The 21,450-nt window shown below is 38.4% G+C and overlaps 2 protein-coding genes across 5 annotated transcripts in view; one reads left to right on the plus strand and one right to left on the minus strand.

Moving 5' to 3' along the window:
* The window catches only part of ctdp1 (CTD (carboxy-terminal domain, RNA polymerase II, polypeptide A) phosphatase, subunit 1), a 97,610-nt gene that overhangs the window by 40,755 nt on the left and 35,405 nt on the right, over nt 1–21,450 (plus strand). For 3 of the 4 annotated variants that reach the window (XM_086281407.1, XM_086281408.1, XM_086281409.1), the window contains exon 12: nt 4,157–4,380. The exons of the other annotated variant lie outside the window; for it this stretch is intronic. In XM_086281407.1, coding sequence (XP_086137533.1) covers nt 4,157–4,380 — 224 coding nt within the window. The remainder of the gene's footprint in view (nt 1–4,156; nt 4,381–21,450) is intronic. 4 annotated transcript variants of the gene reach the window in all.
* Nucleotides 19,599–21,382, minus strand: LOC147304466 (uncharacterized). Its single transcript, XM_086281149.1, has one exon. The coding sequence runs from the start codon at nt 21,248–21,250 to the stop codon at nt 20,330–20,332; it is 921 nt and encodes a 306-aa protein (XP_086137275.1). The 5' UTR covers nt 21,251–21,382; the 3' UTR covers nt 19,599–20,329.

Here is a 21,450-nt window from a genome sequence, read left to right on the forward strand (position 1 = left end):
CTTCATAGATATAGAGAAAAACCCAACAATCATATGACCCCCTGTGAGCACTTTGGCGACAGTGGGAAGGAAAAACTCCCTTTTAACAGGAAGAAACCTCCGGCAGAACCAGGCTCAGGGAGGGGCGGGGCCATCTGCTGCGACAAGTTGGAGCAAAAGAAGAAAAACAGGATAAAGACATGCTGTGGAAGAGAGACAGAGATTAATAACAGATATGATCAGTGATCAAATGTTGTTTTGCACATTTATATTACATTGAATCTGCCTTGTTCTAGTTTTGTGTCAGTAACTCTACTTATGGTAGACTGTATTAAAGATATATGTAGCTTCTGGATCTGAAAAGTACCTGAAACCCGCTTTCTTTTTATTGGCCATTAGGGGGGTGCGAGGTTTGTGGTTGCAAAGTAATTTTCACTGTGTAGAGATCTCGGATAAAACAGACCTCAGCTCCCTTGCTTAACTAACTTGTAGAGATGCTAGTTTAACGCGTCATAATAATGGAATAATGGGATGGTACTAATGAGGTCACTCAACCCTATTCTTGATGCCAGTATGAGCAGATTTGAAGGTGTTTCATGTGCTGTGATTTGGCAACATTTGTAAGCCAGAGCCTGAGATGTATCACTGAGAGCACAACGCTCCTTCAAAACTTCTTAATAAGCATGCCATTACTCCCTGTTCCATTGTGTTGTGATGTAGGTAGGTCTTACTCATCAAACTGTTGAGCATTTTAGGGTAACTATTGTGCAAATTTGGTACTTGCTAGTTAGCCGAGTAAGTTAGGAGCTGAGATATGCAAGCTAGGCTAACTGGCTCTTTTTTTAGAAGATGGTCTTCGGAAAAAGAGAGCTTGCTAGTTGTAGATTCCAAATGTTGGCACCAAATCTAAGTAGAGTCATTTCGTGTCATTTGAACACCTGTTCAGTTATCAGGAAGAAAGGAGAAATCATGTTTAGTTACAAATTAAGAAAATATTGCTCCATTTTTGGCTTTCTGACACGGGATACTCTGGATATGTTCATGGAAGTTTTCCTTCCCACTGTTACCAAGTGCTTGTCCAAAGGCGGTCATGTGATTGTTAAGTTTTCTCTTTATTATTGTATTTTTTTTTAAGTTTTGATATATAAATAGAATCTAATTGAATGTCCTTTTTGCTAAAGTATTTGGCTGCACAGAGCCTAAGATGGCTGAGCGGTTTGCAGCCTACACAAACATACTCCGATTCAGTCCTCCAAAAATGCAGTTCAATTTGGATGACTTAATGCGTAGATCTAATGCCGATTGGTTGTGAAGTGGAAGGGAACAGAATTCACTACAAACAGCAGAGGTGCAAGAAGCTGCTGTTGGTGCTTTTCATTGTTTTTAAAGTCAGTTTCACTTCAGCTTTTTACCCCTCAGCTATGAAAGGCCGATAGGGTATTGTTGTCACCCTGCCGGGTGAGCAGGCGGGCAGCGTGGACTCCCGAGTTTGTGAATGCAATAACTCGAGAACAAGGCGACGAGGAGTTTGAAATTGTTACCACAGGTATATCTACTAGGAGCCTGAGGAGTAGTATCATTGACTGCCAGTATCTTTGTATATTATAATTTTGTTCTTTTCCACAGCCGGGAAGGACCTCCAGCACATCAACCGTAGTCTTTAGGCTGGTTGTTTGTGACACTGCAGTCTGGTGAAGTGCTTGTTTCCATCAAGGTTAAATATAGTAGCTGCAGTGTCAGAACCTCATATGTGTTGGTTCAAATGTCTGTTTATCATAACTGTAAACCTGAGAATGTTAACTTTATTTAGATGAAATAGCTTTCCTAAGCCAGTTTTTACAAATATTTTTTACACTGTTCTGCTTTTTAATAAACAGCCCATCTGTCCCTCATATTTTGATTGTAGTAACAGAAAAATAGAACCCATTTAAATCCTTAGCAGCTGCCACAGAGACGAGGCTAAACGATTGTTAGTGTTCGCTTTCATGGTAGATCGTCGTGGGCAGACTGGACTGAGATGATCATATTTTAGAAGGAATTAATGATGAATATTCATTTGTTTTCCTGACAGACATAAAAAGAAAAACTGTTTTATTTGTCTTACACTGCAATTTATTGGTGCCCTAAAGGGTTAAGCTGATTCAAATTTGATTCAGCAAATGGAACACGAGGAACAACCTGACCTCCTTTTTAAAAATTTTTCTTTCTCCATTTTTACATCAGACTTATTACTACTGGCACTTTTACCCTCTACCTTAACCAAGGCACACTGTGTTGTTCATGTAACCACCAACAAAACCTGGTTTGATGTCAGACGTGATCCTGACTTACGCCCCTCTCATTAATCTCACTTTCAGCTTGATGCTTGTTAAGGTCAAAGACTGGACATTTGCTGAGGCTATATTCATTCCTATTGATCTGAAAGCAGCCAGTTGGGTAGTTTGTTGGTCCGTAGCCATTGCCATTATAAATTGAGCAGCTAATACAATAAAGGATTGATGAGCTTTTGTTATTGGTTTTTTGTTGTTGTTTTTTTTAAAATAGTGTAATATTTTTTAATTAACTTTTTGATAAAATTCATCAAAATGGAAATATTAAAATAAAAGTTGACATTTTTACAGGAAGTTTGTATGGCATTGACTGTTTGACAGTGCAACCGTCTCTCTAATTTAATTTAACAAGCCAGGAAATAAACCAATGTTAAACTGTAATCCTTATGAGAGTTATATAGGATAAACAAAGGAAGACATAAAATAAGCAGCACATAATTAGATTATTAATATTATTTTATTTTGTTTATCTTTGAACTAATACAACAGTACCTGCATCAAACATCTGATTCCAGCTTCTTTAATCCCTCCAACTTTAATCACCGTCATTACAGTACAGCATATTACCCAATTATATGGAAAAGGAAAAGTGCTTTCCAGATATAATTACATGCATAATTAGAATCTGTAGTGGATCAACCGAACAGACTAATGTACGAGGTTCTCCTTGATGATAATTTGAACAGGAATTAGTCCTTTAATAGAGCTTTTCATCATCGGAAATTTAATGGCAAACAATGAAATGTGCTAATCTTTACCTTGCTGCAGTACTCTCCAGAGATTTGGGCACCCACTACACTTATTTTCTGTTTCATGTTTTCCTTTTTGGAGGCTCACAGCTCTTAAGAAATTCTTATATATTGTATTTATCTTATATAATGTTGGTGCAGTCCCTCAGTTCTTTCACTTCCTGAAAAAAAAGATTCCTGTAGCTCCTCATCCCCTTTAAGCCAGCTTTCATCTGATTGGCTGCTCCTCAATTTAAAAAAAAAAGGTTTAGGCAGGTGATGAGTGAGGCTTCCTGAGCCAGAGCTGTGTACCTGAGATGACCATATTCGTGATAGGCTTCCTGTTTGATATTTCAGAGTCAAGAGTAGAGAGGAAAGTGTCCTGGAAGCCTTTGGCTCACAGCTGTTACAAAGACTGACCTCATTATTACCTTGCTCTTGGTCATGCTTTAATTAGCATAAAGAACTAGTAGTGCATAAGTCTGCGCGCGTGTGTGTTTGTGTGTGTGTGTGTGTGTGTGTGTGTTGGTTAGAGAGAATAGGAAAACACATAAAAATGAGCCAAAGGAAAACATAACATCCTTTGTTAATTTTTGTGGTCTTACATAAAGATCTGAAATTTAAATGAATAAAAGAAAACAACAATTCTTATCATGAAATAAATATTTAAATCCAAATTTATGTGCTGCAGTCATGGGCCTTTCTCTTAGGTATTTTGTTTAGTGTCCTTTATGTCAGTGTTCTCCAGTAATGCACAATGTCTGTAGATGTGTAACTGTTCCTCCGTACCGAATCTTTGGTTGGAATTTGTTAAGTGCATTTTCACTGAAAGGCTGAGGGCATAAACAGACATTCTCTCACAGCCATATTCACTAAAGATTCCCAGGATTCAGTGGAGCTTTATGTATTATTTGCCGGATGTTTCTTATAGAAATAAAGACATGTTGATTTAATTTGTATTCCGTGGAGGAAGGGAATTAATGAATCCAATTTGCACTTGAGAGGAGGCCAAAATGCAAAATGAAAAGGGTATTTGTGGCATTTACAGTGTGAATTCATGCTGCTGTTAAAGAAGATAAAAATGTGCTCACAAAGCTCCTTTTAACAAAAATATAATAGGTGGATGACATCTTAGGCGAGGAGAGCGACAACGAGAGTGAGGGCCGAGGGAAGGAGAAGCCAGGTAACGAGGAGATGGAGGATGAAGAGGAGCAGCAGCAACGGCACCAGCAGGCAGGAGCTGGACAGACGGTGGGAAGGAGACTCGGTCCTCAGGCGCTGAGCATCGATGAGAGGCTTCAGACTCCATCCAATGTGGCCAGTCAGTGTCAAAGTGTGGCAAGGTGAGGCACAGAACTTTTTATCTCTTGCCGTTTAACTCCCCCCGCTGCAGCTTTTTGGGCCTCAAACACAGGCATCGTGGGATAGAGGGAAGTCATAAAGTTATTCTAAAGTTACAACCATCTACATGCCAGATATTTACTATTACTGCCCCCCGATGCTTGCACTCACTGTCAGTGATGCTCATCTTGCATAAACATGTCTAGGTGAGAAGTATGCTAAGCTTAAATTATAGTTTAACAAGTCCATAGGGGAATCTTGCAAAATGTACTGTATATTTTCAGGGTCTTATTTCTCCGATGACTATTAACATAACACACCACTTCATCAGCACTACTTTGCTGAAGCCAGACGGTCTGGTCCGTTGCCATGGAGACTAATTCCAAACAGACAGCAGGCGCTCGAAGAGTTCTGAACATATGAGAGTCTCTTATTGCTGAAAAACATGCCGAGTCGTCAGACTGCCAGCGTTTAATCTCACAGGACAAAGTATTTTGCTGTCTTTGGTACATTCAGAGTGTGGATTATTATGAAATTAAGCATTTCTCATTAAAATGCGCTGCAGTCTACAGAAGCATTCTGCCCAAAACTATTTTTTTGATGTATGAAAAGCCTCTCCAAGAGATGGAAATGGCAAGCATGAATTAGACCCAGACAATCTGGTTCCAGATAAGAAAAAAAAATTGTAAAGGTTAAATAATACAGATATCAATCAATAATACAGATATTCCTGGATGTTACAACTTGCACACATATTTTAGGATGGCAGAAGGTAATATAAAACTGCCACAGTTTAGTTTAGGGATGTTTTGGGGTTGTAAATAACCTCTGTCTAAGCATGCACCACATTTGCTAGTCCTCTAAAATAATACTACTACAGATATGAAAGTTGCATTTCATTCATCATGGAATTGTTTTATTTTTGGGATTAATTCCAACACTAAGCTATATTTCTTTCTCTTCATGTGTGCTAACATGGAGTGTGTGCATGTTAACTTGTGTAGCAAAATCCTGTATTGAGTAGATAAGGTTAGCCAATTCATTTAATCGCCTCATTGTGCTAAGTTGTAGTTAGCTGATCGCTAGCAAAAGCATATCTGTGTACAAGTTCTAACTGGCTTAAAGACTTTGACACTTATTGTGTGTCATTTCAAATAGATATGTGAAATAGATCTGTAGCCCGCCAGCTAACACGCAGACAGTTAGCTGAAACATGTTTTGGGTATTTTTGATGATACTGAATTTTTTTTTGTTTTACATACTCAATTTTACATTTCCTTTAATGATGCATCTAATTAATATATTTTAAAATAAAATCAAAAATGCAGTAGATCACTAAAGTCAATCAGTATTCACAGTATGCCATTGCCGTGTTGTCCTAAACAAGCTAAAATTTGCAAATACAGTGTGTGGAGAGTGGCTGCAATGCACACCTGCAGTGGGGAAAATGTAAATGCATAATTTCTACATAGGAATATTGTGATAACGCACCGAGGCCCGAAACTGTGGGTTTTGTTTTTTGTTTTTTTTTGTTTTTTTTTTTTAAACCTATATATGGGTGTTGATCTAACTGTGAGGCTTGAGGTGCGCCCTCCTTTCATTTCAAATATTCGTTTCCTTTTGCGTTCTGAATTTCAGGACTCATTTGTCATTTGTTCTATTGACTCAAATACAGCGTAGTGTTGTACTGCACCTGTTAGTGCATTTTACCTCTGCCACTCCATATGGTGCTTTTGTTGAGCACCTCTAGTACCTAATGCACCTAGCAATTGTGTATAAGTATTAAATATGTACTTCAGGCCTAAATATTTGTTGTGTTGTATATTATAAAGAAAAGATCTGCTAAGCTAAACTCCAGCTTTGACGAGGTAGACGGAGAAACTCCACAGCTTCCACCCTGAGCTCTTTAGATAATAGCACTAATATTTGACCGTTGCACCTTTTTCTCAAGACTTGGGTTTCCTTGTGTAATTCAGCGTTCAGCCTCACTGCTCTGACTGTCAGAGCATAAAATTGAGTATTTTTCTACACTGCATTCACCCAGAAGCCTCTCCTTTTTTCTCCCTATGAATGGTTTTGGCTGTGGCTCAGTATCCATGGTTGCCCAGACATGTCAGTCCATCTGTCACCTGGTCCGACAACTTTGGTTGCCGCTAATGAGTGAAGTCTGAAACGCACTGTCCACAGTGTTGTTTACTGGTTGTTGAAAACCTTTGCAAGTCCACCTCCAGTCTGTGCGGTGGTGCAGAGGAGCAGCACATGATTAAACAGCCTGACACACAAGGGGAAGGGGTGTAAATTTGATTCTGAAAGCAGTGTGGACTGAAATTGGCTGGTAGGTGTTTGGTTCCTTCCATGAAAAGACACCAGCGACAGTCTAATAATATCACCCTGTGCTCACCACTGTGATGCTCTGACAACTGTTTCTGTTTGTAAAGAATATTCAGCTCACAGGTTTTTGTTGTATGAGGTTAAAATTGCACTCAGGAGCGTTGAATTCCTTTCTGTGCGTTTAGCTTGACTGACCACTGTTTCTCTCCAGTTTCCACTGATATTTTACAAGTTAGCCTAGTTAGTTTTCATGTGTAAATAATAGTAAAGTACCACAAAGGAACCAGCATTGTTCTCATATACAAATCATTCACCGTTTAAAACAGCACAGAACAACTTTGAAGCTGAACTGCTTGAAGGTGTCATGTGTTGATTTTAAATCTGAGCTACTGATATTTCTCCTTCTGTAGTTTTTTTTAATTTTCATTTTACTGTTTATAAACATTTATGATGAATTAATGCAAGAAATTAATTCGTGGCAGCTTCTGAGGGTGAAAACTGAAGCCAGCGTCTAAGTCCTGAGACATGCAGTTCTTTGACTTGAGGCTTTCTCCAATAGTCGCGATATCTTTTGGTAAAATAACAAACTTAAAAGAAATAAAATTAATTTAGACTAAACAGAAAATGTAACTTTCACTAACAAAAACACAACAAGCCTTCATTAAGCTGTATCATCTAACCAGTCTGGTATCAGACCACGTTCACAGGTTATCTTTATATTTTAATAGAAACAGCTGGAAATGCGTTCGTCTTTCACTCTACCTGTGCTCACCGTGTCGGTAGCGGCTCCGCCTCTTTGCTCTCGCGGTGTGCAAACAGACTCTGTGTTTTTGTTTATAACTGGAGTCATGTGGGCTGAATGTTGTCAGACTTTTATTCAAACGCTGCTCCTGAATACGTTTGTATTGCAGGTCTGCATTTTGCCTCAGTTGTGGTTGAAACGCTCATGTTTCCATAGTGACAGTTGCACGCTGCAGAGCGTGCATTGACCGAAGCATCGGAGCACAGAATTAGTGTGGAGAATTTTTTATGATTGAATTATTTGAATTAGTCGATGAATCGTTGAAGCCCTACTGTTAACTAACATAAAGAGTGTGACACGTGAAATGGATGCTGACAGAGAACATAGTATGAATACGAAAAATAAGGCTTTAAATTCCCCATAAACCTGTTTAAAAATCATATAGATGTTAATAATCACTGTATGTGCAACTACGTTTGTGCAAAGTTTTATTCAGATTAGTTCATTCGTGAAGGAGGAGATGGGATACATCCAGACGTATACATACATACATACATAAATGCTACAGCTGCTACAATCATGATGGTAAGATTATTATTCTGCCTCCAATTAGTAGTTTGTAAGTTTGTAACATGTTTTTTTTTCTATAAATCCAACAGAATAATAGTTCAGATTTGACAGTACATACGTTGAGTCTTTCTGTTAGCAGGTATTTATTTGCATGTGTAGTAGGAGGCCAAATAAAACACTTTGCATAACACCATTTCTAAAATGTCAAAGATGCAAAGCTGAGCCATTTACTAGAGAGGGGGGAAACATCCTCAGTATCCGCCTCTGACTGTCTACAAGACCCTGTTAATGTAATTTTCCTGTCTGACACAGAAAAGTATTTGATTTTATTGTTGCCCAGTTTAACATTTCTAGAAGAATTCATATAGCGGCTTCCTGTTTTAGAACGGAGTAAGTGGGACCTCTGGTCCTCTGGGAGATGGCTTAATAGTTGCCATTCTGTCAGTCTCCATCCTGGCTCTTCCACTTCCTTGTATTTGGTACAAAACAGGCATACATCTGTTGCTAAGATACTGTAGTGATGCAAATGTCTCTGTTTTGTTCTTGCCATCATTCAGGATCTGCTTCAGCCTTTCTTGTTTCCATTTAAAGTGAAAACAACGCTGCTCTTATTACGGTTCTTTTCAAGCTTCCTGTTCACCAAATTTAGACAGCTAACTGCAGGTAAATAATAACGTCCTGCTTTTATCAGATTTTTTTTTTTAGAAATACACCCTGTAAAGCGGGGAATTTGCACCTACGGCGCCAGCAATTTGTTTCTTAAGAAATAAAGCAGCACTTTTTGTTCTGAGGAGCAAAGCTGACAAAAACTATCTGAGAAAACGCAGTAGATTTATTCAGTTTTGCTGTTTAGTTGCACAAATCATTCCACTTGGATGATTAGATGCTCAGTCTTTTTAAAATGCACTGAAAGATGAACAGCTTGTAAGAATCTCCATTGGGCTGATTCCACTCCCTTGTTTGTTTGTTTGTTTGCTGATTTAAAGTGCTTTATTTTGGTGAATCAGCTGTGACTCGGTGCACATTCAGGGCAGCAAGTAATGTGGCACATGCAGGGGATCCGTTGAGATTCTGCTTTGTTGACTGTGCACACAGTACATCACAGTGCATTTTATTGTCTAACTAACTGATGCAAATAGCAGCAAAACTGAAATACAGATGTGGATAAAGAAGAAGCAATAATGTAGAATCAACAATAGACCAGTGAGTTAGTGAGATAAGTTAAATTCACTTTTGTCTGTATACAGTACAACAACACTCACCTCAAGGCGCCTTATTGTAAGGTAAAGACTCTACAATAATCCAGAAAAAAAACTGTACAATGAGCATTTGGTGACAGCCGTCTGCTGTGAGCGAATGTGGGTGAGGGGATATTTAACTTTTAGAAGCACAATAATAAATTTAGCAATGTAGCAAAGTAACGTATAAATATTGGAACTTGGTCACAAAAGTTGTTAATCCAGACAGCTTTATGGGTGTATATAATTCATATATGATTTAATACTGTGCTGTTAATTCACTGTAATTGTAGACGTGAGGCATGAGTGGAAAAGCAGAGCCGTGTTGGCCTTGGTGCATCTCTGCTCTCTCTGTGTGTGACAAAGGAGACACCAGGGAGCTGATTTCCTGCTTTATAGCCTGCACCAACAAGAAAGCATCAAATTACAGCTGACATCGGACACGTACAGCAACAACAACGATCAGTCTTCCACAATCTATAACTAATGGACGGATATAAGCTGTAGAGGTCAAACAGATCATTTGTAACATTTGCCTTGTTCTTTTTTTCCTCCTTCTTTATGGGTTTGGAAATTGCTAACAGGAACAGTTGGCTAATAAGACTCATTAGCTAACTTATTAGTTGTAAAACCGAAAGAAATCCATTGTTAGAGTTGAAACAATCATGGTGCCGTAGTTGCTGAATTCACCTGCAACTGACCTGAACTTAAAAGTGAATAGTTTTTTGTTTTCTCACCATCTTTCTTCATGTTTTCAGCTACAATCAAGGATTAGTGTCTTGTGGAAATGGGCTTTAGAAGTTGGTATCTAGTTCAACTATTTATGTTTCCAGGCCACCACCTGTGTCTTTAATACAACTTATTTAACCACAAAATGTTCATGCTAACCCAAGTCCTACATGTCATTGTCTTTAAGGTAAATAAATAGAATTTTGACATTTAAGATGGATAATAATAATAAGGAATGATTGCTCACATCAGGAAGTAGGCTATGTACTGTTTCACATAAAGTGATCCAGATAAAGCACTCTTTTCAAATGTTGCGTTAAACAGCTAATAGTAAACATTAAGCTAAGTCTTTGTGCAGAAAATATCAGCTCTCAGATATCCGTCAGCTGCTGCCAAACAAAATTTTTTGAGTTTTACACAGAAGTTTCCACAAAAGTCTTTTCATTGTGTTATGTTTACACTTTATAATTCTTCACATAGTAGAATTAAAAAGACAAGTTTAACTTCAAATCTCAGTAACCTTGGAAAGAGTTGACTATTTTTAATAAACAGTTAACAGGGTCGGGTTGAACAAGGACTCAATATTAGTAAGTATTCTGCAGCAAGAAGTGTAGGAATGACTTATGGATAATCTGGATGCATTTCCTTTTAGAGAGTGTTCCTCTGGGTTGTTGCTGATGTGTTTTGAACAGTTTCATTACTGTCTCCGCGAATTAACTACAGAGCAAAAGGAAGAATTTACTCATCTTGTTCAGTCAAAATCACCCAAACCCCATCTGTCTTAACTTTCTGTGACAACATGAAATGTCTTTAATAAAAGAGTAAGAAAGTCTTTGAAGACAGAGAAAAAAATCCAGTGGGCTGGTGTTTTTCAGCCCTCCTGGGGATTTGTTGGTGTCATTAGCTGCTGGTCGGGATTGATGTGAAAGATTTTTGATGAGGAGAAACACTCTGACAGATTTAAGATTATACAAGAAGGTTTGAGGTTTTGAGGGTCACTGCGGAAGAGGGATGAACCTGAATTTTTCAAAACTGAATTCAATGGTTTTGAAGCTAGTGCAATTTTGTTAGCAATGAGGTAGCTAGCTTTCACTGCAGCATCACTGCTGTCTCAGCTGTGAGTAAACACAGACTGCTGTTTCTTCAGACCCGCCAACAGTTCATTCACCTTCTCTCTTCTCCGCTGTCCTTGAAAGTTGTCATATTTGTCGGCATGAAGACTCACATAGTGGCGACGGAGGTTATATTCTTTCAGCACTGCAACATGCTGGGAACACACCAAACATACAGCTTTCCCATTCACGTCCGTGAATAAATAGGAGGATGACCATTTTTCTTGGAACACTCTGCACTCCGCATCCACTTTTCTTTTTTTTGACAGAGACATATTGGGGAAATAAGGGTGCCAAAGCACATCGGGTTTAAATTTCGCAGGCAAAACAAAGTAGCTCACAATTGCTATTGCGCCATCCAATGGACACAATTGGAACAGCAGTTAGTTTATTGAAAAATTGATGCTCATTTTTATACTTTACAAAATCATCTCATGGGCCAGATTAAAGCCATTTGCGGGCCTGATCCGGCCCGCGGGCCGTACGTTTGACACCCCTGCCTTAGTGACTCATGTGGACATGTTGAGGTGATGTCATTAAAATAAAGGAATCTATGTCTGAAAAGTGGCTTGACAGTTGAAACCATGGTTTATATAGGATGTTTCATAAGAACTGCTGCTCATCATTGGCTCACATTGGTATTTTTCTTTTTTTTTATAGCATATTGGCATGTCAACATCTTTCAGTTCAAAGCAGGGTTTCAGCAGGGTTGCACTGTTGACGTTTTCATTTGTGGAAAATGGAACATTCAGACAAAGGCGAGCAAGATATTAATGTTCTGATTGGCTTCATTCAGACATGATGAGACATTTATTACTGACCTCACACTCAAGAATGATCGGTGTTTAGTCTTGTTTAAGACTGCTTTCTGTAGCCTCTTTAATACATATATGAGAGCACACATGCACATGTTAGGCTGGGACTTACTGTAAAAGTATAACTGGTTAAACTCTGTGGGTTGGGTGCCCTGCATGGAGGTTTCTGTTTTTTTAGATGAAGACACAGGAGTGACAGATTTTTGCCAGATTGAACATGATGTAATGAGCCTTATTAATATGTATTTATTTTTATGTAAAGCAATACAAATGCTATCTAGTTTGACTTGTAAGTTTAATGAAGCCAGCTTTTAAACCAAAATAGTCTTGCAGTCTCTTTGGTTTGTTAATTTGCTATCAGGTGAAAGAACTGGGGCTGGGGCTGCTGGGGCTGGTCTCAGCTGATATTCTTTACATATGTCATCTGTCAGGTCATTATTTCAATTTACAGCAGTATTTCACACAGTAGTTTGCAATTTGCTTGGCTCCAAACCACCATGTTCTGCACTCACTGCTGACAGTATTGGATGGTGATAAAGATGTATCTGTGATGAGGAAAAATTGATCTTATGCTTTAAAATAATTGTGGGTTAATACTGCTCTTTTTCCTTTTTTTATTCATTGATAAATTGACCAGAATTTAATAAGAAAGGAGGCTATAGAGGCAGAAACAGCAGCTGTAACATGCTTATTTCTCTGAATTGGTTGTTCAGCAGGGGGTGGTTCAGTGGTTAGCACTGTTGCCTCACAGCAAGAAGCTCCTGAGTTCAATCCCAACATCAGGCCACTCTGATGGCCTGATGTTGGCCTTTCTGTGTGGAGTTTGCATGTTCTCCCTGTGTTTGCGTGGGTTCTCTCCGGGTACTCCGGCTTCCTCCCATAGTCCAAAGCGGATAAGTGGATGGATGGATGGGCTGTTCAGCATTATTAAAAACATTTAAGTTCTAGAAAGCACTTTTAAGCTTCCACAGCATCTTTGGCCAAATGTAACACTTGAAAAGAACAAGTCGTTTTGATTTTTAAATGTTCTTTTTGTCGGTGAGTGTTGTCCAGTGGTCAAATTACAGAGCTTCTCCTGGTAATAGCTTCCTGAAATAAAAAAACAAACAAACCCTACTGCCTTTTATCTTCATACCCTCATATGCTGTTCATGTTACCGGCCTAGTTCAAATATACAGTAACTCCTATCCTGTAATATAGTAATTATAGTACAGACTCATTATCTGTGACAGCTCTAATCCTGTAAGCTGTTTGACACACTTTCTCTCTGCTTCATCTACGGTAAACATGCAGGAAACACTGAACTCCTTTCCTGTCAACGTAAAAGATTTCCTCTGTTACAGTAAAACATGTTAGAGGAGGCTTCAGAAAGCCCTGCAGGTTTAAGTGGGCTGATGAGACACATATAGGGCTGACTGATGCTGTACAAACAAACTGTACAGCAGGGACCAGTCATCACTCAGATAATTCTATAATTTATGCATCAGCTTTACCTCCTGTTCAGTGTAAAAAGTACTTTCCCATCATGACTCTTTTCAGTGTATTAGGAAGCTCTCGGGAGACTGCAGAGTTTGGGACTGTAGCCAAACCATAAATAGAGGTTTCCAGTTAAGGATTATTGTGTGAAAGTATTGGTGCCAAGTGACAAATAGCTCAGGGACTTGCTTCCAACTACAGCTGCGATTTTACTACCAAGATTAACATTAACATTTTATTTATTATACAATAAATACTTAAGAGTGAACAGAATCCATGGGGTACTGTCTTTTCTCTGATAAGCCCATCTTTATGTACATTCTGATATTACCTGACCAGACCAAAGACCATATTCAGACAATTTTTCACACTCTGCCTAGAGATAATTACATCTGAAATGACCCTTTCCTTACCTCAAAATAACCCTTTTCAACCAATTTGCTTCTCTTCCTGTGATTTTCATCCTTTCATTTTAGAATAAATGTGTGAGGATTTTTTCTTTTTCCTTCTACTTTTTATAAGGACAAATTGGCATTGGTGTGAATTGAATTAAAAATGAAAAAAAACAAAATGAAGGGACGTGAATGGCAACATGTCTCAAAAAGTCAACAGCTGAATAAAACTGAAGCTTTGAATTGCAATCTGTAAGCAACGTTGTAATGTCAGCAGCTCAGTAACATACGTTCCAGTTTTCAGTCAACCTGCTGCTAATTGAACTAGCTAGGATACGTAATTATTGCATGTTTTGATTAGTAACCGGTAAACGGGAATTGATTGATTATAAAGGTTTATACTTGTATATATTTATTACTTGTTTTATTTTTAAAATTACATGTTTATGGTTTGAAGTTGTTCAAAATGAGAAAACGTTGCTCTAAAACATGTTGACATGGTAAATGAAAAAGAACAATAATCAAAATTGATCTCGCAAACTAAAAGACTAAAACTTACTATGTGTCTCTTGTTACTTCATTAGCCTCAGTGTTCTCAGATCATTCTTTACATCAGGGGTTGGCAACCCTAGACACGCGTGTCACAGTTGGCACGCGAAGGGTTAACTGATGGCACGGCCATAGCTAGACACACCAGGCATTTGCTCGGTGGCCCGATGATTTTTATTTTTTTTTGTAACGGTATAAACAATGAAAGGTGTTGGATTGGCCAGATGCTGGCCGGTGTGTAAAACTAACTCAGTTGTTTGGTGGTGGCATCGCGGAGCTTCCACAGATTCAGTAACATTAACAAGTGGTGGAGGCCAGCACGTGGATGAGGGAGATCGGAGGCAGGACGAGGAGAGACCCGAGGCGGCCGCCGGTTCGAGCGTCAGGTGAACTGAACTTCAGGTAAGAAGTTATGACCTGCAGTCTATCTGGGTCAGATATAAACCAAGTTTAGGTGGAGTTTATTTTCGTTGTGCTGACTTTTTACAGTCCGTTACAATAACTCGTACTGCGTACTAGCTAGCATGACGGAGTTTCTATACAGCTGGGTGGGTGTTTTGATGTTACTGATGGTGAAATTTATTTAATTCATAAGGTTAGTTAGTAGAGTTGCCAACCGTCCCGTAAAAAGACGGAATCCTCCCACATTCAGAGAAATTATTGCGCGTTTCGTGTTGAGCTGAGAGGGGACGCAGTTTGTCCCGGACTTCAGCTAGAATGAAAAAAGACACAAAGGTGGATTTATTCTGTCGTTACGCTGCACAGCTGCCTCTTCTTCTCTCATTCTCTCCCCTCTCTCTCCTGTTTCTACTTTAATCATGAAACTGATCAATGATCAGCTGATCGGCTTTTCTCTCTTGTTTGTTTATTGCCCACTTTGCGCCAGAAAGAGGAATCCAGCGGATGTCGCGGTAAACAACAGCAGCACGTTTAAGCTTGATCAGCTGTTGTTAGAATTTTTTTAATATTACCTTCTAGTATCAGCTGATGTTTGCTGGAGCCACAGCTGTAAAAGCTGCTGGTCATGATATCGGTTTGTATATCTGGTGAGAGGGAAACATGAAGATGAAACCAGGAGATGTCCTTACGGAATCATCAGAGCTGAACAGGTGATGGAGAAACAGGTTTACCTTTTAGGTGACATGAATGAGTTGAAGGGAAGTTATGAACTGTTTCTGAGAGACAAATAACACCAGGATCCTTTTCTAAGTAGCTGACAGCTGGTAACTGTGCAGGGGTGGATCTAGCAAAGTTTTGCCAGGGGGGCCAGGTAGGGCATCAACAGGGAAAGGGGTTCACAAAGAAATACTTTTCTTTCTTATTCTCATTTAAAATGTCTGGCTGTTATTAAATAATTATCTGAACCAAAGTTTTTATCTGATGTAAAATGTATAGAAATCATACATATACCAACAAGACAGTGTACATCACTGTCACAACAGCGTTTGTTTTCATTCAAAGGCTTTATGGCTTTAATACCTGGTGGGCCGGTCTTTAGTCAAGCCGGGCTGTTTTTTTGTCCCAGTCCAGCCCTGGGCACGACACACAGTGAATTAATCTGAGAAGGTGCATCAAAAAATAAATGGCCGCGCCAGTGGTGCACATCGCAAATCAGCCCGCATAGACACATTTGTTGTGCTTCTTCTTAATGACGGTATCTTAACTAACAACCCCAAGTACCAGATTCATCTTGTAATTGGCTAAAAATAACTTAGCCTACTGGTGAGAGGGACGCTGTTAGCTTTCCACATTCCGACACTTCAAAAGCTTCAGGAGCTTTTCGCTCAGCACAGCATCAGCACCACGGAGATACACGGATACATCTGTAGACTCGAGACACAATGCATTTTTGGGACTTTCAGGTGTATGGATCAATGTTGTATTTTCTGATCAAACCAGAAATCTTTAATGAGCAGCTGGATTTGTCTCGCATTAACTGGCTGAGTTAATGCCAGTTAATGCAACATCGAAACAGCTGGAATCCACAGCTGTGCGTGTTCATGGAGCTTGCATTTTCACCTGCTGGACATCACTACCTGACAAGTTTAACTGTCTTCAGAACATTGCAGAGGCCTTATTGACAGTATTTGGCTCTACATATCTGTGTGAGCAGATTAGGGTAATCACTGACGATGACTTACACCTAAAAGAGCTCAAAATCAGAAAACGTTGCTCTAAAACATGTTGACATGGTAAATGAAAATGAACAATAATCAAAATTACTCATTCATTCATTCATTCATTCATTTATTTATTCATTTTCAGGCACAACAAATACCTATATTGAACATAAAATACACAAAACAAAAAACAAAACTTGCCTGAAAAAGGAGTGGGACGAAGAAAACTTATTAAATCCCACCCCTATACTCACTCATCAACAAAAAAAAACAATAAACTTCCCGCAGCTACGCCCATCATTGCATACAGACCCATCAACAGCCCCGGGCAGATACAAGCATCTAAGCGGCAGCTCGCAACCAACAATTAGAGCCTTCATAACTGAATACAGAATATATAAATTATAAATTGCATTACCACAGGTAACAGGCAGTAATAACTACAAGTAACAGACACACATACATATACATACATATACATCTACACACACAAGTACATATATGTACATACATACGCACACTTTATTTTTTATTTTTTATTTTGGAATCCATACCAGCAATGGTAAGAGGACAGACATTACAGAGCACACTAAAACCCATCATTGAGTATACTGTGACCAGACCAACTGTTTGTAGAGAAATTTAAATCTATGAATATTTTTGCATTGTTTCAATTGTAAACTCAGACTGTTCCAGATTTTCACACCACATACAGACACACAAAAGCCTTTACGGGTTGTTCGAGTTCTGGGTAATTTGAATTCTCCAAAGCCTCTCACATTATAAACCTTTTCTCGAATTTCAAATCTAGTTTGTAAATTTGCCGGTAAAAGTTTAGTAAAAGCTTTATACAAAATTATGGATGTATTGTAATTAACCAGATCCTGGAATTTAAGTAACTTTGCCTGAAGAAAGAATTTGTGAGTATGATCTAGATAACCAGCCTTGTGAATAATACACAGTGCTCGTTTCTGTACTGTGACTAATGGATTAGTTGTATTTTTATATGTATTTCCCCACACTTCCACACAATATGTAAGATATGGAAGAACCAGGGTACAGTACAGAGTACAAAGTGCATCTTTATCAAGGAATTGTTTCACTTTGTTCAAAACTGCGAGGCTTCTGGAAATTTTGGTTTTTATGTGTCTGACGTGGGGTTTCCATGAAATTTTGTTATCAATTATAACTCCCAAAAATTTGTTTTCACTCACATTATCAATTGGTACACCTTCAATGATAATTGGTAATTCTATATTATATTTTAAATTACCAAAAAACATTGCTTTAGTTTTATTTATATTTAATGATAATTTATTTATGTCCATCCATTTTTTTATTAATTTTAGCTCCCTGTTTACAGTCATTACAAGATCAGTATAATCATCGCTACTTAAGTTTAAGTACTTGAGAAACATCAAAAATATCATTTATGTATACATTGAAAAGTTTTGGTCCCAACACTGACCCTTGGGGAACACCACATGTAATACCAAGTTTCTCTGAATGGTAATGCCCTATGCTAACATATTGTTCCCGACCTGTTAGGTAACTTTTTAACCAGTTACCAGCTTTCCCTCGAATACCATATCTTTCCAATTTATCCAGTAAAATTGAGTGATTGATTGTGTCGAAGGCCTTTTTGAGGTCAACAAAAATACCAACTGCATATTTATTTTTATCCAGTGTATCAGTAATTTCTTCTACTGCCTCAATTATCGCCATTGAAGTGGTTCTTTGCGTTCTGAAACCATACTGACCAACATTTATTATTTGATGTTTTTCAAGGAATTTTTCTAATCTTGAATTAAAAAGTTTTTCTAGAATTTTTGAGAATTGAGGCAGTAGAGAAATAGGCCTATAATTGGTAAAACTGTGTTTGTCATTACTTTTATATAGTGGTATTACTTTCGCAATTTTCATTTTTTTTGGAAAACAACCGGACTGAAATGATAAATTACAGATATATGTTAAGGGACTAGCAATATTCAGAATAACCTGTTTAACTACAGACATATTTATGTCATGATAATCCATTGAAGACTTACTTTTACATTTTAATGTGATATTTATTACTTCTTGCTCATTTGTAGCTGAGAGGAACACTCATGCAAACTGAAAGACTACTTACTATGTTTCTCTTGTTACTTCATTAGCCTCAGTGTTCTCAGATCATTCTTTACATAAAAACACCCAGTTGTCTTGCAAAAAATATGCAGGATTAGTGAAATCACACACATTCAAAGATACTGGTAGTTATTGTTTCAAATGCCTATTTCATGACAACCAGGCTAAATTCATCTAAGGGAGCATGAGAGAGATTATCTGGATGCTGAAATGATTGTTAAAATACATTAGGCCAATAATAGTAGACCTGTGCTACATTTGTCCAGCTAGGCAACACATATTTCTGCATAAGAGATACATGAGACACCCTTTAAATAAGCAAATTTCATGTTTAAAACATGGAAATGCAGCCAAAATGGACCATACAATGGCCTCAGTGAACACATCAGCACATAAGTAGAGATGAGGAAACTCAATCACATTAGATATTAATATTACTATGAGTAAATTATATATATTATATATTCTGTTACATGGTTTAAAGAATACAATGTGATAATCACACATGAGAACGCTGTTTCCAGTTATACAAATTTATTTTATTTCACTATTAAAGAAACCAATTATGTGAATAAAAGCTCACCACAAGAACATCTCCCAACCCAGTCTTACAAAGTTGCAGTTACAATAAAAACTGGGTATGGAACATGAACTGTTGGTGAGCTAAAAAACAATCCTGGTGCTGATGCTTGTCATTGAACGTTTTGGACAGAGCTCTTGATTGAAATGCCTACCGTTGTGTGTAGGCATTTCAGTCCAGATGTTATGGAGTTCAGTTCAGCTAAGATGTATTTCTAAAGCACCGGATCGCAAAAATAGCCGCTTCACGGCTGTTTATATTGTAAGGTAAAGACCATACAATATAAGAGAGAAAACCCCCCAACAATCAGATGATCCCCTGTGAGCAAACCCTTGATGACAGTGTCTGTGAAGGTTCTCAGTCATCAAGGCCATAGTAGTCTAAGGAGCTTGGAAAGAAAAGCGCCTGGACTTCTTTAAGTTAAAGAAGTCCAGGCGCTTTTCTTTCCAAGCTCCTTAGACTTGGTGACGGTGGGAAAGAAAAACTCCCTTTTAACAGGAAGAAACTTTCGGCAGAACCAGGCTCAGTGAGGGGCGGCCATCTGCCTCGACCGGTTGGGGGGGGCACAGCTGTTATAACCCCTGACGCAGCATAGCTTCTAATTCTGAAAGATACGTAAATACCTTAAACCTGCACTCTATGCAGGACACCAAGTGATATGACTTGCAGTACTATAGGAGTCTATGCAGAAACAGTTTTCTCTCTTGAATCTCTGTAATTTTTTTGCTACTGAGTGTCTGGGTGCAGTCACTCATTTTGGGCCAATTAAATCAAATGAATTTCCATTGTCTAAGTTATACCCCCCACCCCTCCCTATTGAACCTGCGTTAACCAGGTTTAATAGGGAGGGCCAAAGTCGTAGTTGTGCTAAATTTCCTCGAATTCTCCTCAGAGAATTTCGAGTAGCTTCCTTTGTTCTTGAAAGTTCTTTTCCATTTGTCTCATCGCTTCCCGTCCATTCCACATCTTCTTGGTAAGGTCACTAACCTTATTTTCTAAGGCCTTATTTTGTTGTTTGAGTATGTCAACTTGGACATCGTAGTTGTTTATCAGATTGTTATGTTCTTCCTGTGAAACTTTGGGAGTCTGAGCTTGGGTTTGCAACGCCATGTCTTCTGTTTTCATGGCTTTCTGTAAATCACACAGACTTTTCTTGACCTCTTCAAGCTCTCATTCCAGTGCCTCAAATTCATGGCACAACAACTCCTTTTCTCTGTTGATCACGTTAAAATCATGTTCAGAGTCTTTCTCAGTGGCTTTGAAGATCCGTGATTCTCCTTTCACACCCTCATCGTGTGGTTTCAGTTCTTTTTGAGAATCACCACTCCTTTTGGAAAGCTCCTGGAGGTCCGGTTCAAGAAGTTCGTTATGCCTCAATATGTCAATTTCATGTGCAAAGCATTGGAGTTCCAGGGTCTGTCTGAGCTGTGCACTGTCCATTGTTTTGCTTTCCTCATTCATGATCCTTTTTCTTTCTTCACTCTCTTCTAACTCTTTAAAGGCTGTGTTTGCCTGATGGAGCTCAGTTTTAACAGCCTGTATTTCCTGTTGCATGTCATCTTTTTCCTTTTCAAAGTCCCTTTTCAGCTCACACATGCGTTTTATCATCACATCATTTTTCTTTCTTAAAGACTGGTTGTCCTTTTCCATGCCTTTCACTTTTATAACATAGCCTGCCTTTTTGCTTTGCAGCTCTCTGATTTCATCCTGCATTTCCTGCATCACCTCTTTGTGTTGCTGAATTTCTTTGCTATTGGAGCTTTGTGCATCCTGTAGAACTTTATTCAAATATTCCAGCTCTTGAATTCTGATGTGAATTTTTTCATTCTCTAGTTGCAGGTCTCTTTTCCTCTTGTTTTTAGAGAACCCACTTTGTTTGAAGAGAACTTCAATGTTTTTTTGGAGAATTTTGTTCTCATTTATGAGCTCTGTTTTTTGCTCCTTAAGGTCGGCGTTCTCGACTTTAAGGTCACGTATGGTAGAGTTTTGTTGTTTGAGAGTTTTATTCTCATTTTTCAGCTCTTTGATTTGCTGTTTAAGTTTTTCGTTCTCGGCTCTCAGGTTGCATACAACAGGATTTGACAGACTCATATTTCAAATTGAAGTTGATGCTAAATCTCTGTACTAACTAAAAGATTTTTTATAAATACGGTCAACTGTGTCAGAAACTGAAGTTTCGAGTAGTTTAAGTGTTTTCCTGCCTAGTGAATTCTTCCACTATCTTTGAAAGACTGACAAGAATGAGAACCTTTCCCCTCTTTAAAGGTTTTAGTGTGCTGATGTCATAAAGA

This window comes from Aulonocara sp. 'chitande type north' Nkhata Bay, linkage group LG22 (assembly GCF_057382095.1).
Source record: "Aulonocara sp. 'chitande type north' Nkhata Bay isolate Kocher_YH1m ecotype deep benthic linkage group LG22, A_spYH_male_GT1.1, whole genome shotgun sequence".
In the NCBI taxonomy this organism is placed as follows: Eukaryota; Metazoa; Chordata; class Actinopteri; order Cichliformes; family Cichlidae; genus Aulonocara; species Aulonocara sp. 'chitande type north' Nkhata Bay.